At 51.0% G+C, this 12,182-nt stretch overlaps 2 protein-coding genes across 6 annotated transcripts in view; one reads left to right on the forward strand and one right to left on the reverse strand.

The window, feature by feature from the left end:
• Positions 1 to 6,713, reverse strand: part of TMEM104 (transmembrane protein 104) — a 44,435-nt gene extending 37,722 nt beyond the window's left edge. Inside the window, exons 1-4 of one of the 5 annotated variants that reach the window (XM_051634924.1) lie at positions 6,680 to 6,713; positions 5,410 to 5,520; positions 2,573 to 2,694; positions 596 to 677 (exon numbers count right to left, since the gene is read on the reverse strand). In XM_051634924.1, the coding sequence (XP_051490884.1) occupies positions 596 to 677; positions 2,573 to 2,694; positions 5,410 to 5,454 (249 nt within the window). In that variant the 5' untranslated portion in view covers positions 5,455 to 5,520; positions 6,680 to 6,713. Of the gene's footprint in view, positions 1 to 595; positions 678 to 2,572; positions 2,695 to 5,409; positions 5,659 to 5,707; positions 6,199 to 6,542; positions 6,631 to 6,679 lie in introns of those variants that run through there. The other 4 variants (XM_051634925.1, XM_051634923.1, XM_051634927.1 and 1 more) reach the window with 4 other exon arrangements.
• A 102-nt stretch (positions 6,714 to 6,815) lies between these two features.
• Positions 6,816 to 11,374, forward strand: NAT9 (N-acetyltransferase 9 (putative)). The gene is made up of 6 exons (XM_051634808.1): positions 6,816 to 7,184; positions 7,944 to 8,053; positions 9,171 to 9,311; positions 9,533 to 9,592; positions 9,773 to 9,867; positions 9,951 to 11,374. Exons 1-6 carry the CDS (start codon positions 7,108 to 7,110, stop codon positions 10,095 to 10,097), a joined length of 630 nt encoding a protein of 209 aa, XP_051490768.1. The 5' UTR covers positions 6,816 to 7,107; the 3' UTR covers positions 10,098 to 11,374.
• Positions 11,375 to 12,182: the final 808 nt, after the last annotated feature.

Here is a 12,182-nt window from a genome sequence, read left to right on the forward strand (position 1 = left end):
ATCAGATCTGCAGGGTTGCAGAACTAGCAGAAAAAAAAATATCCAATCACAGACAGGGAGAGCAGACAGCTGTAGCTCCTGATCCCAGCCCACTAACATACAGGCAAGGATGTAAATCAGCGCAAACATTTATGCCTCACACTGCTCCAGAAACACCACAAGTTCTATAGCAAGGACATACTTCAGCACTGTTCACTCCCTGGGATACAGCCTGAAGACAGCAAGGACATTCCAGCCTGTCCTGATTAAACAACCCGAGATCAGCAAGGATTTACAGACCTCAGCACACTCCAAATGGCACCAATATATTGGCTGCCACCTCTCCACATTCACCAAGATGTGCTTCTGGGCAAGGGGAGCACAGTCAGTAAGAGATGTGAACAGCACATGAAATTTTTCAGAACAGGAACAGAAAATCCTGTATTTAATGAGCAACCCCACAGGGAACTAACAGCCATATTTTATATGGCAAAGTTAAGCACAGTAGAAATTTATTCCCTCAGAGTTACTAATGAGGCAAGGCAAAGATGCAGAAGAATCTCAGGCAAGTCCTACAGGATAAAAGAAGAGGAGGAAAATGAAACCCCACACAAACCTTGTGCTTTTCCATCCTCTTCCACTGCAGCTGGGCATTTGCAGCAGCCATGGCTTCCACCACGAAGGTTGTAGTCATATAACTAGAGAGAGAAATTCAATGGATAGCAATAATGGTCAAGAACTGTCACTGAAGGGAGATGGAGAACTCTTCTCATCTGTAGGAGCAAACAAACAACCCAAACCAGCCCTTTCACCAGCTCCCCACATGCACTGAGTTTTTATTAGTGTTTCAGCTGAGTTTGCAGCTTCCTCCTGTTCTTGAGATTGAAGTGTTCAAGCAAACCACAAAATGCAGTAAAATATAACATGCCTTCAGGCATAAGAAGACACTTTAGGTATCTGGAAGACATCTTCCCAGTGCATCTGTGTCTCAAAGAATGGAAGAGGACTTCCCCTTTGTTAGAAAGCAAGCTTCCTTCCTCTTTTGAAGGATGATGAACACAGCACTATTCTGAAGCTTAACTGTTAGGGCCTGTGAGCCCTTAAAGAATCTTACAAATGGCATCAGAAGCAAATCAGCAATACAAGACCAAGGAGCAGATGACACCTGCATGCAAGTACACTCTGCTGGAGCCCAGGAGAAAAGCTGTCCAGGAAAGCAGTGAGAGCCACTGATGGAAGGAAAAGCATTATCTCAGCTAAAAACAGTCCTACGATGAAAAAAAACCAACACAATAAAACACCTCAAATCAATCCTACTTAAGGCTTTAAAGTGGTTTCTTACTGCTTCAGGAACTGGACTCACTTAGGAGGCTGAAATGAGAGATGAGCTTTGCAAGAATAAAAGAAAGTAGCTCTATCTGGAGGTTTCCAACAAGACTCTTCTTGCACTGCAGGATTCCCAGGGGGCATGAGGAAGTCACAAGCACCAGAACAAAATCAACAGGGCAACGCAGCTCCTGAGGCATCTAGCACTTGGAGCTGTTGTCTTCTTAGCTTAATCCAGTGCAGTTTTGGTTTGCAGGTTTGAAGGCTTGTGCTCTTCTGCTGACCTTGAAGGACTGTCTGCTGGTGTTGAGTTTCAAACACTGAATTTAAACTTTTCATCTAATGTATCTTCCAAAGCTCCCAGTTGTTGCTACTCTCAGTTTATGGCTTATCAAGCCTTTGCAGCACAGAGCTTTCAGGTGGGGAACTTACAAGCATGACTACAGCCAGTACTGACCACACAGTACCTCTGTGCAGCAGCACCTCACAGATCTGAAAAGCACAACCTCCAAACCAAAGGCACATTTGGGCTGACAGAGCTGGTTACTGACCAAAAAAGGAACTTCTAAATTCCATTCTTACAAACAGCAAGAGGGAATTTTGTTTTATCTTATTGTAAAACCAAGCAAGAAGGAAGTAGGGATTCACGGCCTGTCAGAAGATAGCAATTCTATTAGTAATGACCTGGACATCAGTGATGTATCAACAGCCTTCAGCTCCACCTGCTGCTCCAGCAGGGAGACATCTGGGCAGAACCTCATGGAGAGCCAGCACGAAAATCAGGAGACCAGCTCCAGGGTCTTGAGCAGCAAATATGGGGAGGGGAATAAGATGGGCCTGGGTATACAGTAATTTGTTTTCTTGACACTCTTGCAGCTGCCCAAGGCATTGCCAAAAGCCAAAGAGAAAGCCAAAGCAACAGCACATGGCAGAGAAATGACACCTGTAACCTGGCCAGTGTCTGGGGAACGGATCTGTGAGAGAGGCCAGTGCAGGATGGACCCACAGTGTCAAAAAGGAAGCTGGGAGAAAGGTCCCAGCACACTCTGGACTGGAGAAAACATCTTGCCCATCAGTCAGGAGAAGGGATACAGCCTCCACACTGCTGGCAGGCAGAAATAAGGTCCAGAGGCAGCACAACTGCAGAGACCAATGCTCAAGCACAGAGGGACAGATCACTCAGAGAAGCCGCAGAAGTTTAGCACTGCCCTTACAGCCCCACCCAACTGAAACCCCAGCCTCTCAGAGACACAAACTCATGTCCTACCTCATAAATCCCAGGAACATGAGGAGAACCAGGCTGACGAGCCACCCTGCTGTCGCAAAAGCCTTGGGCATGGTTAGAGCTCCTGTCCCCACGATGAGGTTGAACATGTAAACCAGACCAACCTGCAATCATCCACATCATCCCAGGTGAGAGCCTGCAGCTGTGCCACAGACACCCAAGACACTTCACATATGTACTAGTTCAAACAGAGAGAGCAATTTTTCTGAGCGAGCAGGGTGGGAACAGCCCATGCTGGAAATGCATTTAGGAAGGGATTGATAACTAAAGAAAACAAAGGGAATGTCAGCACAATGGTATTCCCCCCATTTTTCTAATTCTTTTAAAATTTTTTTTTCTTTTCTTTCTAGCTTCTGAAGTTAAAAAGCACATGAGCTTTTTGTTTGTTTTCAAACCCAGCAGAAGGGTCTAGAATGTGTGTTTTAGGTCTCTCCTTATTTTCTGACCTGAACCTCAGCAGTTATGACTACGTACATAACTTACCTTTCAAAATCTCTTGTTCTTTATTCTTAGTCAAGCAGGAAGTAACCAATTATAATTTTAACTCAAAGCCTGCTTGACATTTTACCAGCAAGCAGCTGAGCACACTCTGAAGAAGGGATGAAGGATTTTATCCTCTCTGGCAATGAGCTTTTTTTTTTTTGTGGCCAGCAGTAAAAGATAACTGTGCACCTGGAGAGGATGTTCCTGACTATAAATTTAGCTGAACTCAAGATCAAAAATTGCCCCAAAGTTGTTGTTTGGGTTTTTTTTAATACAGGCCAGAATCTCTCCAAAGGAAAGCCAGTAAAAAACTCAGTCCCAGTACACTCTTCTGGGTGTGGAGCAATTAATAGCAGGAGAACCATTCCCCAGAGACACCGTGAGCTCTCCTGCCCTACATTCCCTGACATAAGCAAAGCCAATTCATCTTTTGATGGGTCTCTCAGAAGGCCTAAAAATTTAAATAAATAATAAAAATAATCAACCATTGCAGCTTGAAGGGAAGTTCTTTTCATTCAGCTGACAGAGCTGTTGTTCCCCCAGCACAACTCAAGTGCCCAGGGCCATGACTCACTCTTCAGTGAAGGACTCTTGTAAAAACCCTCTTGAAAAAAAAAACCTCCTTGACTTTGGTTACAGAATCACACAATTGTCAGTTGGAAGGGACCTCTAGAGACCATCTAGTCTCACTCCCCTGCTAAAGCAGGCTCACCCAGAGCACATTACCCAAGACTGCATCCAGGTGGGTCCCCAGAGAAGGGGACTCCACACCCTCCCTGGGCAGGCTGTCCCAGGGCTCTGTCACCCTCAGGGTAAAGAAGTTTTTCCTCATATTTCAATGAAACTTCCCATGTTCCAGCTTGTGCCCGTTGCCCCTCATCCTGTCCCTGGGAACTACTGTGAAGAGCCTGGCTCCATCCTCCTTGTACCCACCCTTTAGATACTGACAGGCATGAATAAGGTCTCCCCTCAGCCTTCTCTTCTGCAGTCTAGAGTCCCAGCTCTCTCAGCCTTTCCTCATCAGGTAGATTTTCCAATTCCCCAGTCACCTCTGGTGCCCTCCACGGGACTCTCTGCAGGAGTTCCCTGTTTCTCTTGAACAGGGGAGCCCAGAACTGAACCCAGTTCTTCAGACGTGGTCTCACCAGGGAAGAGAGGGAGAATGACCTCCCTCAGCCTATTGGTCACACTCTTCCTTCCTTATGCACCCCAGGAATCCACTGGCCCTTTTGGCCACAAGGGCACATTGCTGGCTCATGGATCATTTACTGTCTACCAGGACTCCCAGATCCTTCTCCTCAGACCTGCCTTCCAGCAGATCCACCCCCAACCTACACTGGTGCTTGGGGTTCTTCCTCCCCAGGTGCAGGACCCTACACTTCCCCTGGTCAAGCAGGGATGAGAATGGTGTGTTTAGCTTGGCTAGACATCCTGAAAGAGAGAGGAGTCACAGCCTTTAAGGTTAGACTCTAGGCAACTCATGCAACACTAACTTAACAACACAGAAGGTCCAGATGTCCCAGTTACTGCCTTGTTCTCCATTTTCTCAGTTGTGACCTATTTCTCCAGCTTAATATCCAGTTCTTCTAAATTCAATCATTAACATGGAGATGAAAGTTTTAAAGCACTTGAAAGCCAAAACACAGGTTTCAGGACTGGTTGTATGTTTAGCAAGTTCACTTGAGAAAAAAAAATAGAAGATGTTTATAAAGTTACTGGTTTTAGGAGCTGACTCTGTATGAACACTTGTGGCTATGAAAACCAGTATTTCCAGTAACAGAGGAAACCAGTAATTTGGCTCTGCAGCTTCTCAGGACACCACATTACAAGGAAGAAATATCTTCATTACTAATTTTAAGTGAAGTGGCCTGAAGCAAATTACTACAACAGCTGCCAATAAGTAAACTAAGAAATTCAGAGGAAAATGCTATATAAATTCAAGAAAAAGAGAAGCAAAGTGGGGTAGTTTCAGTGTCACAAACTTCCCCTGTTCATGCCAATTGCATGTGGGCTGATGAAAACATTAAGAACATATAAGAAGAGTGGGTAAAAGGTGCAGGAATTGGTATGGGATATGAAGCTCTTTTTAACACTTTTAGAACTACACCTTAAGCAGACATCATCTCTTCACATTATATAAAATGATGTGTGATGTAAAAAAACCCCAACAACTACAAGTGCTAAGCATTTTTAAGTACCCCCTGATCTCCATTCTCCCTGGAAACACTGAGGTTATGTCTGTGGGGAGGCAGGAAACGACAACATGCCCTGGTTTGAGCTGAGAGAAGAGGATTTTGAAAAGATCTGTGAGCAAAGCCACAAAGAGCTGTACTTACATAGGGAGAGTAAAGCTCTCCTGTGTCAGTGATGCCACCAGCCATGGTGAAGATGGTAGGGAGGTTCAGAGCAGAGCAAGGAGGGGCTTTTCAGCTTCTATTGCCCTTAACCTGGGGAAACATCATCAGGTTGTGTTAGTGCTGTTGGAAAGAGGAGAAGCTCACGAGTCAGCTTTTACACATGGGTCTTCTGCCACATGAACAAAAGGGGATTCCAGCAGGACCCTGCACTTTGGACAGGCATCCCCCACCCACCAGCAATACTTGTTTCAATGCTCTACTTGAAAAGTTCTTGTACCTGTTCAACTAGTTTACAAGTAACCAGAAGGCCCTGCCCTTCCACAAGCACACCATGAGGAAACTTCACCTTCTCCAAACAACCCGGGGGGGCCATTTCAGACACTAAAACCTCAAGAGGAAGAATGCCTGCCTGGAGGATGATCTCATCCCACTGCTGCTCCTGCAGCACGTGCCTCCTGCAAGCCAAAGCAGTAAAAACCAGCCTGCAGCCTCTCAGAGACAGGAATAAACAGCCAAATTAAAATGCTGGGCTGACAACAGAAATGGAGATGTTTGGCTACACCCACCAAGGTTTCCAAAGCATCATGTGTGGGGCTGGAAGGGACCTTTTGGGGAACTGCACGTTGCCTTAGAAGGACTCCAGGGGGAAGGGAGAACCCCAGCTTTCTGAGAGGTTTCAGAGCCAACGAACAATGAGCTGAATTGTTCAAGAGCTGTGCCAAAGCCCTCGGACTCGGACAGACGCTGCCCCTCAGCCATCCCGAGAGGGACAGTCACCAGCACCGCCCGCACGAGCCGAGAGCAGCTCTGAGGAGCAGGCACAGCTCCCGGCAGCCACACCGGAGAGGCCAAACACCTTCCCGGACAACAGACCCCGGCCCCGGGCACCCAACCCACGCTGCAGACACCCCGCGGAAGCAGCAGGGCCGAGCGGAGGGCCCGGCCCGCGGGGAGGGGACCCAACCCCCAAGGCCCGGAGCCCACCGGGGCCTCCGGAGCCCCCGGCGCTGCCGCTTCCCGGCCCCCTCGGGGCCTGCCTTCGCCCCCCGGGGGAAACCCACCCCCCGGCGACCCCCAGAGCCCCGCGCCGGGCCCTTGCCGCGCCAGCTCACCGCCGCCCCGCACCCGCAGCGCTCCGCGGGCCTGCCCCGCACGGCCCCCGGCAGGACCCCCGGCAGGACCCCGGGCAGGACCCCCCGGACCCGCTCCCGGGCCCCCCCCCGGTTCCCGGCCCCCCCTCCCCTCTCACCGGCGGCCCCGCCCCTCCCCTCGCGGGGCGCCGCCCGCGCATGCGCCGCCGGGGAAGCCTTCCGCGCACGTGACCCCTCCCCCCGCGGGTGGGCGGGGCCGGCTGCGCGCGCATGCGCAGAAGGGCGGGTCCCGCTCCCGGGCCCCCTCAGCCCCGGTCCCCCCCCCCTCGGCCCCGGGATCCCCGCGGTCCCGAACCCCCTCTCAGGCCCCATCTCTCCTCAGCCGTGGGGCTCCCCGAGGCCCCCATCCCCCGTCAGACCCCGCTGCTGGGCCTGCCGTGGGTGGGAGGGGGTTGCGGGGAGCTGCCGTGCGGGGGTTGGCGTGAGCCGGGGCCTGTCCTTCCCCAGGGCGCGGCCCCCGCTGGCTCCCGAGGGCTCATCCCGGAGACACGGAGTGGGCGGCTGGTTCTCCCTCGGGGCTGAAGCCATGAAGATCAACCAGAACACGGTGCTGCAAGGACAGAGGGTGACCCTGGTGCCCTACACCTCTGCACACGTGCCCCGGTAGGTGCTTCGTGTCCTGCCCTCAAGCTCTTGCACGGGCTGGTGCGGCTGCTCTGTTGGAGGGCAGCGTGGTGTTCGGGAAGGGGGCTGCCTGTAGCCGCCGGGCCCTCCTCCCCCTGGGGACCGCACGGCAGAAGGAGCACTGCTAGCAAGGCAGTCAGTTTTGCCCTCCAGCAGACATCCCTGGCAGGCCTGGCGGCAGAGAGAGCTTCAGCCGTGCCACTGTGCGCCCACAGAGGGGGAGACACCTGGTTGTGAGTGTCACCACCAACAGTTCTCTTGTTCACTGGTGTCTTTCCCTAATAACACTGGAAGAGCAAAACTTCCGTGTGTAAAGCCAGCTGGACATTTGATAAATCGGAAGAGACGTGCATGGAGTTTGTAAAATGCTGACCTGGGCAGCTGCAGCCTCAGAGGTGCTAGTATTAAGTCTTTTTGTCAGTGCCCAGGAGATGCTGCGTCAGTTTTAGTCGGGATGAAACGTGCAGATGCTCAGTTGTTTTTAAAACATCAGGTTTGCATCAGGCACTCTTCAAGCAAAGGCACGGGAGGGGCAAACTCACCAAATTCCCACAGAGAGCACCAGTTCCTGGGTTAGAGAAGGGAGAGAAGGGCGACTTCAAACTACCTTGGGGATACTTTTCGGTCACCATCAGTGCCAGGCTGGTGTTTCCAGCCCTGGTTTCGTGGAGCAGCTGTGGAAATCCAGCTGCAGTGCTGCAGCTGAGGCGGTGCCCTGGTTCTGGGTCCCTTTGCCAGGTACCACGAGTGGATGCAGTCGGAGGAGCTGCAGCGCCTGACCGCCTCGGAGCCGCTCAGCCTGCCGCAGGAGTACGAGATGCAGCGCAGCTGGCGGGACGACGCAGACAGTGAGGGCCTCCAAACTATCCTCAGGGTGGGTGGGAGTGCTGGGCAGGTCCCTTCTGCCTTGGTAAAGGACCCACAGTAGGCTGAGAGCTCCCGGTGACTGGGTACGCCTTCCTGAAGCAGATGAGACCCGCAACAGGAGCTTTCTGGTAGGGCTGGTTCATGCCCAGTGAAGCAGAGAATCTGTGTGGCTGTGGGTGTCCTTTTTTATGCAGTATTTCAAAGGTTGCAGTGATTTATGTGTCCCTGCACAGTCAACGCTCCCCAGGCCTGGTCATCATGAAAAGGTGGCAGGGGGTTGTACTTTTTTTCTTGCAATTTTTTTCTTGAATTACTCTATAATTACCTGGTTGAGGGGTGGAAAGAGGGGAGATCTAGGTTAGACATCAGGAAGAAATTCTTCACCATGAGGGTAGGAAGGCACTGGAACAGGTTGCCCAGGTTGATGCCCCCTCCCTGGAGGTGTTCAAGGCCAGGTTGGATGAGGCTTGTGCAGCCTGGTCTGGTGGGAGGTGTCCCTGCTCATAGCAGGGAGGGTGGATCCTGATGATCTTTAAGGTCCCTTCTAACTCAAACCATTCTATGATTCACTCTATGATTCTATGACTGTATTGGTTTCCTGGCTGTCCTACCAGGTAATTAATCACTGCCCATAAAAGCCTGGTAGAAACATAGTGAGCTGCAAAATACTGAGGCTGGCAAAGACCTCACTCTGGAGCATTTGTCTTAGCTGACATTAAAAGCCAAAATAAGACAGACTACGTGAATCACCAGGTCTCTTGTGCACCAAACAGCTCTTTGCCCAACTGGCTGCTGAGTGAGACAAGGCAGGAAGACTTCAGTCATGGGATGGAAGTTTTCATACTCCTTCAAGAGGCAGTTTCTAGTCCTGGTGTCTGAATCACCCTCACAACAGGCTCTTCAAAATATTTCTTAACGTTTCCAGGGAAGGGAGCAGGAACACTTGGTGTGGAGAGCCCAATTATTAGCTCTTCCTCACTGTGAACACGTGGAAAGTGTTGTTCCTCTGTCTGTTGCGTGCTTTTCATGTCATCCTTCAGCAATTTGTGAGGAATTCTCAGTGTGCCCTGAAAATGCTGCTGCTTTTGCTTTCCCCAGAGTGCACCTTCATCGTGCTGGACACGGAGCGGTGGTGCGGGCAGGGGCGCACGGATCAGGACTGCATGGTGGGAGATGTCAACCTCTTCCTCACTGACCCTGAGGACCCCACCTTGGGAGAGATTGAAATTATGATTGCAGGTCAGGTTCTGCTTCCAAGCTTCAACCTCTGTCACCGTGGCTGAAGCCAGCTGTGGGCAGATGTTACATACAGCAGCTTTTAATTGTCATGGCGTTACCACAGCTGCGCAGCCCCGATCAGCAGCCTTTGCTGGTCCAGGTCACAGTCTCTTCTGAAGTGCCTGGGCTGGCTGATTTGTCTCTTTTCACTGGATGCTGACTTCTGTGGCTGTCTCTTTCAGAGCCCAGCTACCGAGGCAGAGGGTTTGGCAAGGAGGCAACTCTGATGATGATGTCCTATGGTAAGGGTGGCTCAAGGCACAGAGAGTGCAGTTGGGATGTGATCTAGAAGCAGATATTCCCAGTGATACAGACAGGGCAGTAAGGAATCCATCTGCCCCAGAAACTGGAGTCCCCTGCCTTTGTAGGTGTGGCAGCTGAGCAGGTCATAGAAGGACTTCTCTTTCTGGTTTCTTTTGCAGGAGTGAAAAACCTGGGGATCACTAAATTTGAGGCAAAGATTGGTCAGGAAAATGAACCCAGTATCTGCATGTTCAAAAAGCTTCATTTTAAGGAGGTGCTGTAATAACCCATCCTCTTCATAGAGAACGTGAGCAATTTGCCCTCTTGACTGAGCTGTTTTTCATCTGTGTGACCCAGGTTGCTGTGAACAGTGTTTTCCAAGAGGTGACACTGAGGCTGGATGTCAGTGACCAGGAGAAATGGTGGCTCCTTGAACAGACAAACCACGTGGAGGAGAAGAGCTACACTGAAGTGAAGCTGCCAGATGAAGTGCTGGAGACCTGACAGACACATCCAGACAGGGGCCTGGCTTCCAGGGAGGAGCTGGACACAGCGTGTGGAGGACACCAGTGAGCCAGCACTGCACTTGACTCTTCTCATCTGTCTTCTTGGGTTACTTTGTCATCTTGTGAACTTTGCACATTGTTGCAGCAGCTAGGAATACTGCCTGAAATTTGGACCTGGAAAACAGCCACTAATTCACAGCCTTGACTGGGAGTCACTGTAACTAACACACTGTTCCAGCAGAGCCTAAAATCACCAGCAATTAATTGAATCCTGATGCTGCCAGTTTCTGGACAAGCAGCACCCACTGTTCCTCTTTCTCCTGCCTTAGAGCCAGATTCATCAGTTTGACAGAGTCAGTCTCAGGGTGCTGGTGGCTCAGTCTGTTTTCTCTTGAATAAAAAAATTGGCAAAGATGAGGTACCCAAGCACCATCTGGGAGCAGCAGGGCTCAGCTGCTGGCTTTGGCTGCTGAAGGGGTGGATAGAAGCTGTGAAGGACCCCAGAGACCTTTGAACCCTGTGTCCTGGGCTGGGTTGTACTGCTGCGGTCTGGGTGAGCACAAGCAAAGGGCAAGTTAACGTGATGAAAATGATTGATACCAACTGACCAAGACTAGAGCAGAGCCTCCCCAGGATCACAACAGAAAAGGGGACCTGCAAGAGGCTGCTGAGGCACAACCCTGTGAGTTTTAGACCTGTGCTTTGGACCTGAAAACCTCCATGATGGGACATTGCACTTCATTTTACCAGGAGAACACAACTGAAAGAAGACAGACTGGTCCCTGCTTCTTCAAGTAGCTCAGGACTTAGGCAGGAGCCAGCCAGGCTGCCTCTGCTGTGCTGTACCCGAGATCTGCTGCAGAGGAGGCACTTGCCTGACTCCCCCTGGACAGAGTTTTTAATGCAGCTATTTAGCCTGGCCTTTCCTGCCCTATGCAGCACATTCTCCTCAGCAGGGAAGCTTTGTAAGAGGAGAGGACAGAAGGTAAGGAGGATAACAGACGTTCCTGCCTGTTTTCCCACTGTAAAAGCAGCCATAATGGCTAATTCTAGACAAGAAATTATTTGTTCCAATTACAAAGCATCAGATAATAGCTTTCAGATTTGCCCAGGGGTGTTTTTGTCTGCAGTTGGTAGACTCTGAAATGTTTAGTGTTGCTCTGCCTGTATTTGTAATGCCTGGGGGTTCTAGTTTTCCATTTTTAGTTCATTTAAATACATAATTCCTGTGACGAACATTAAAACCAAGCATGGGAACAGTGTATTTTAAACAAGTATTTAGTGTGGCTTTATTTGGAGCCAAAGCTTTGTGGGGTAATAAACTGAAGAGCAACTCTACTTCCAGCTGGGATTACCATGATGAGGGCCACTAATCCTTGTGCTCTTCGTCACCTGCTGCAGGCATGAATGGATTTTGTCCCCCGAGGACAAGATCTGCAGGACCTGCTGGGTGAACTGCTGGCTCTGTGCTCCTTCCCTGCAGCCTTTCACCCCCCTGCCAGAGGAGCAAGGTCAGACTGGCAGGAGAGACATAGCTGGGGTGGGATTTGCTCCACTAAAAAGTGACCAAGGTGGGAAAAACTATTTCATTAAAGCTGTGCTGGCAGGGTCAAGGGGGATACAGTGAAACTGTGCTGCCTTCCCTGTCACCACCACAGTTCCCTGTCCAGGAATGGTTGCTCTGGAGCTGCCAGCTTCCTGCTTGGCATCCCGGGTCCCCCGGCAACGCCAGCACACTCCCTGCCTTCACGGGTGCCTGGGAAAAACCTTCACCCTGGCAACCCAAAACAAAGTGGGGTCTGTCCCAGACCCACAGCCCTCCCCTGGGCTGGGGGGGAGGTCCCAGCAGGTCTCAACCAGGGTTTCCACAGGGAAGCAAGTCCCCCAGGCTGCTCGGACCAGGCAAAGATACAAAATACTCTCTCAGGACCCACCCTTCCCCCCCAGTGCTCCCACTTCTGCCCCCACAGGGGCAGCTCAGCCCATGGCATCACACCTCATCCTGGGCAGGGGCTGCTTGTCCCAAGGGGGTAGGGAGGAAGTAGGAGGCTCCAGACTTGGGCTTCTCCCAGGAGAGCTGCTG

The sequence above is a fragment of the Apus apus genome, chromosome 17 (genome assembly GCF_020740795.1).
Source record: "Apus apus isolate bApuApu2 chromosome 17, bApuApu2.pri.cur, whole genome shotgun sequence".
NCBI classification, from domain to species: domain Eukaryota; kingdom Metazoa; phylum Chordata; class Aves; order Apodiformes; family Apodidae; genus Apus; species Apus apus.

Excerpts from the sequence above, each read along its gene's own strand:
- NAT9 (XM_051634808.1), top strand. The coding sequence starts at position 7,108 with ATGAAGATCAACCAGAACACGGTGCTGCAAGGACAGAGGGTGACCCTG. Across the intron at positions 8,054-9,170 it reads CTGGCGGGACGACGCAGACA|AGTGCACCTTCATCGTGCTG; the intron begins GTGAGGGCCTCC and ends TGCTTTCCCCAG. Across the intron at positions 9,312-9,532 it reads GATTGAAATTATGATTGCAG|AGCCCAGCTACCGAGGCAGA; the intron begins GTCAGGTTCTGC and ends TGTCTCTTTCAG.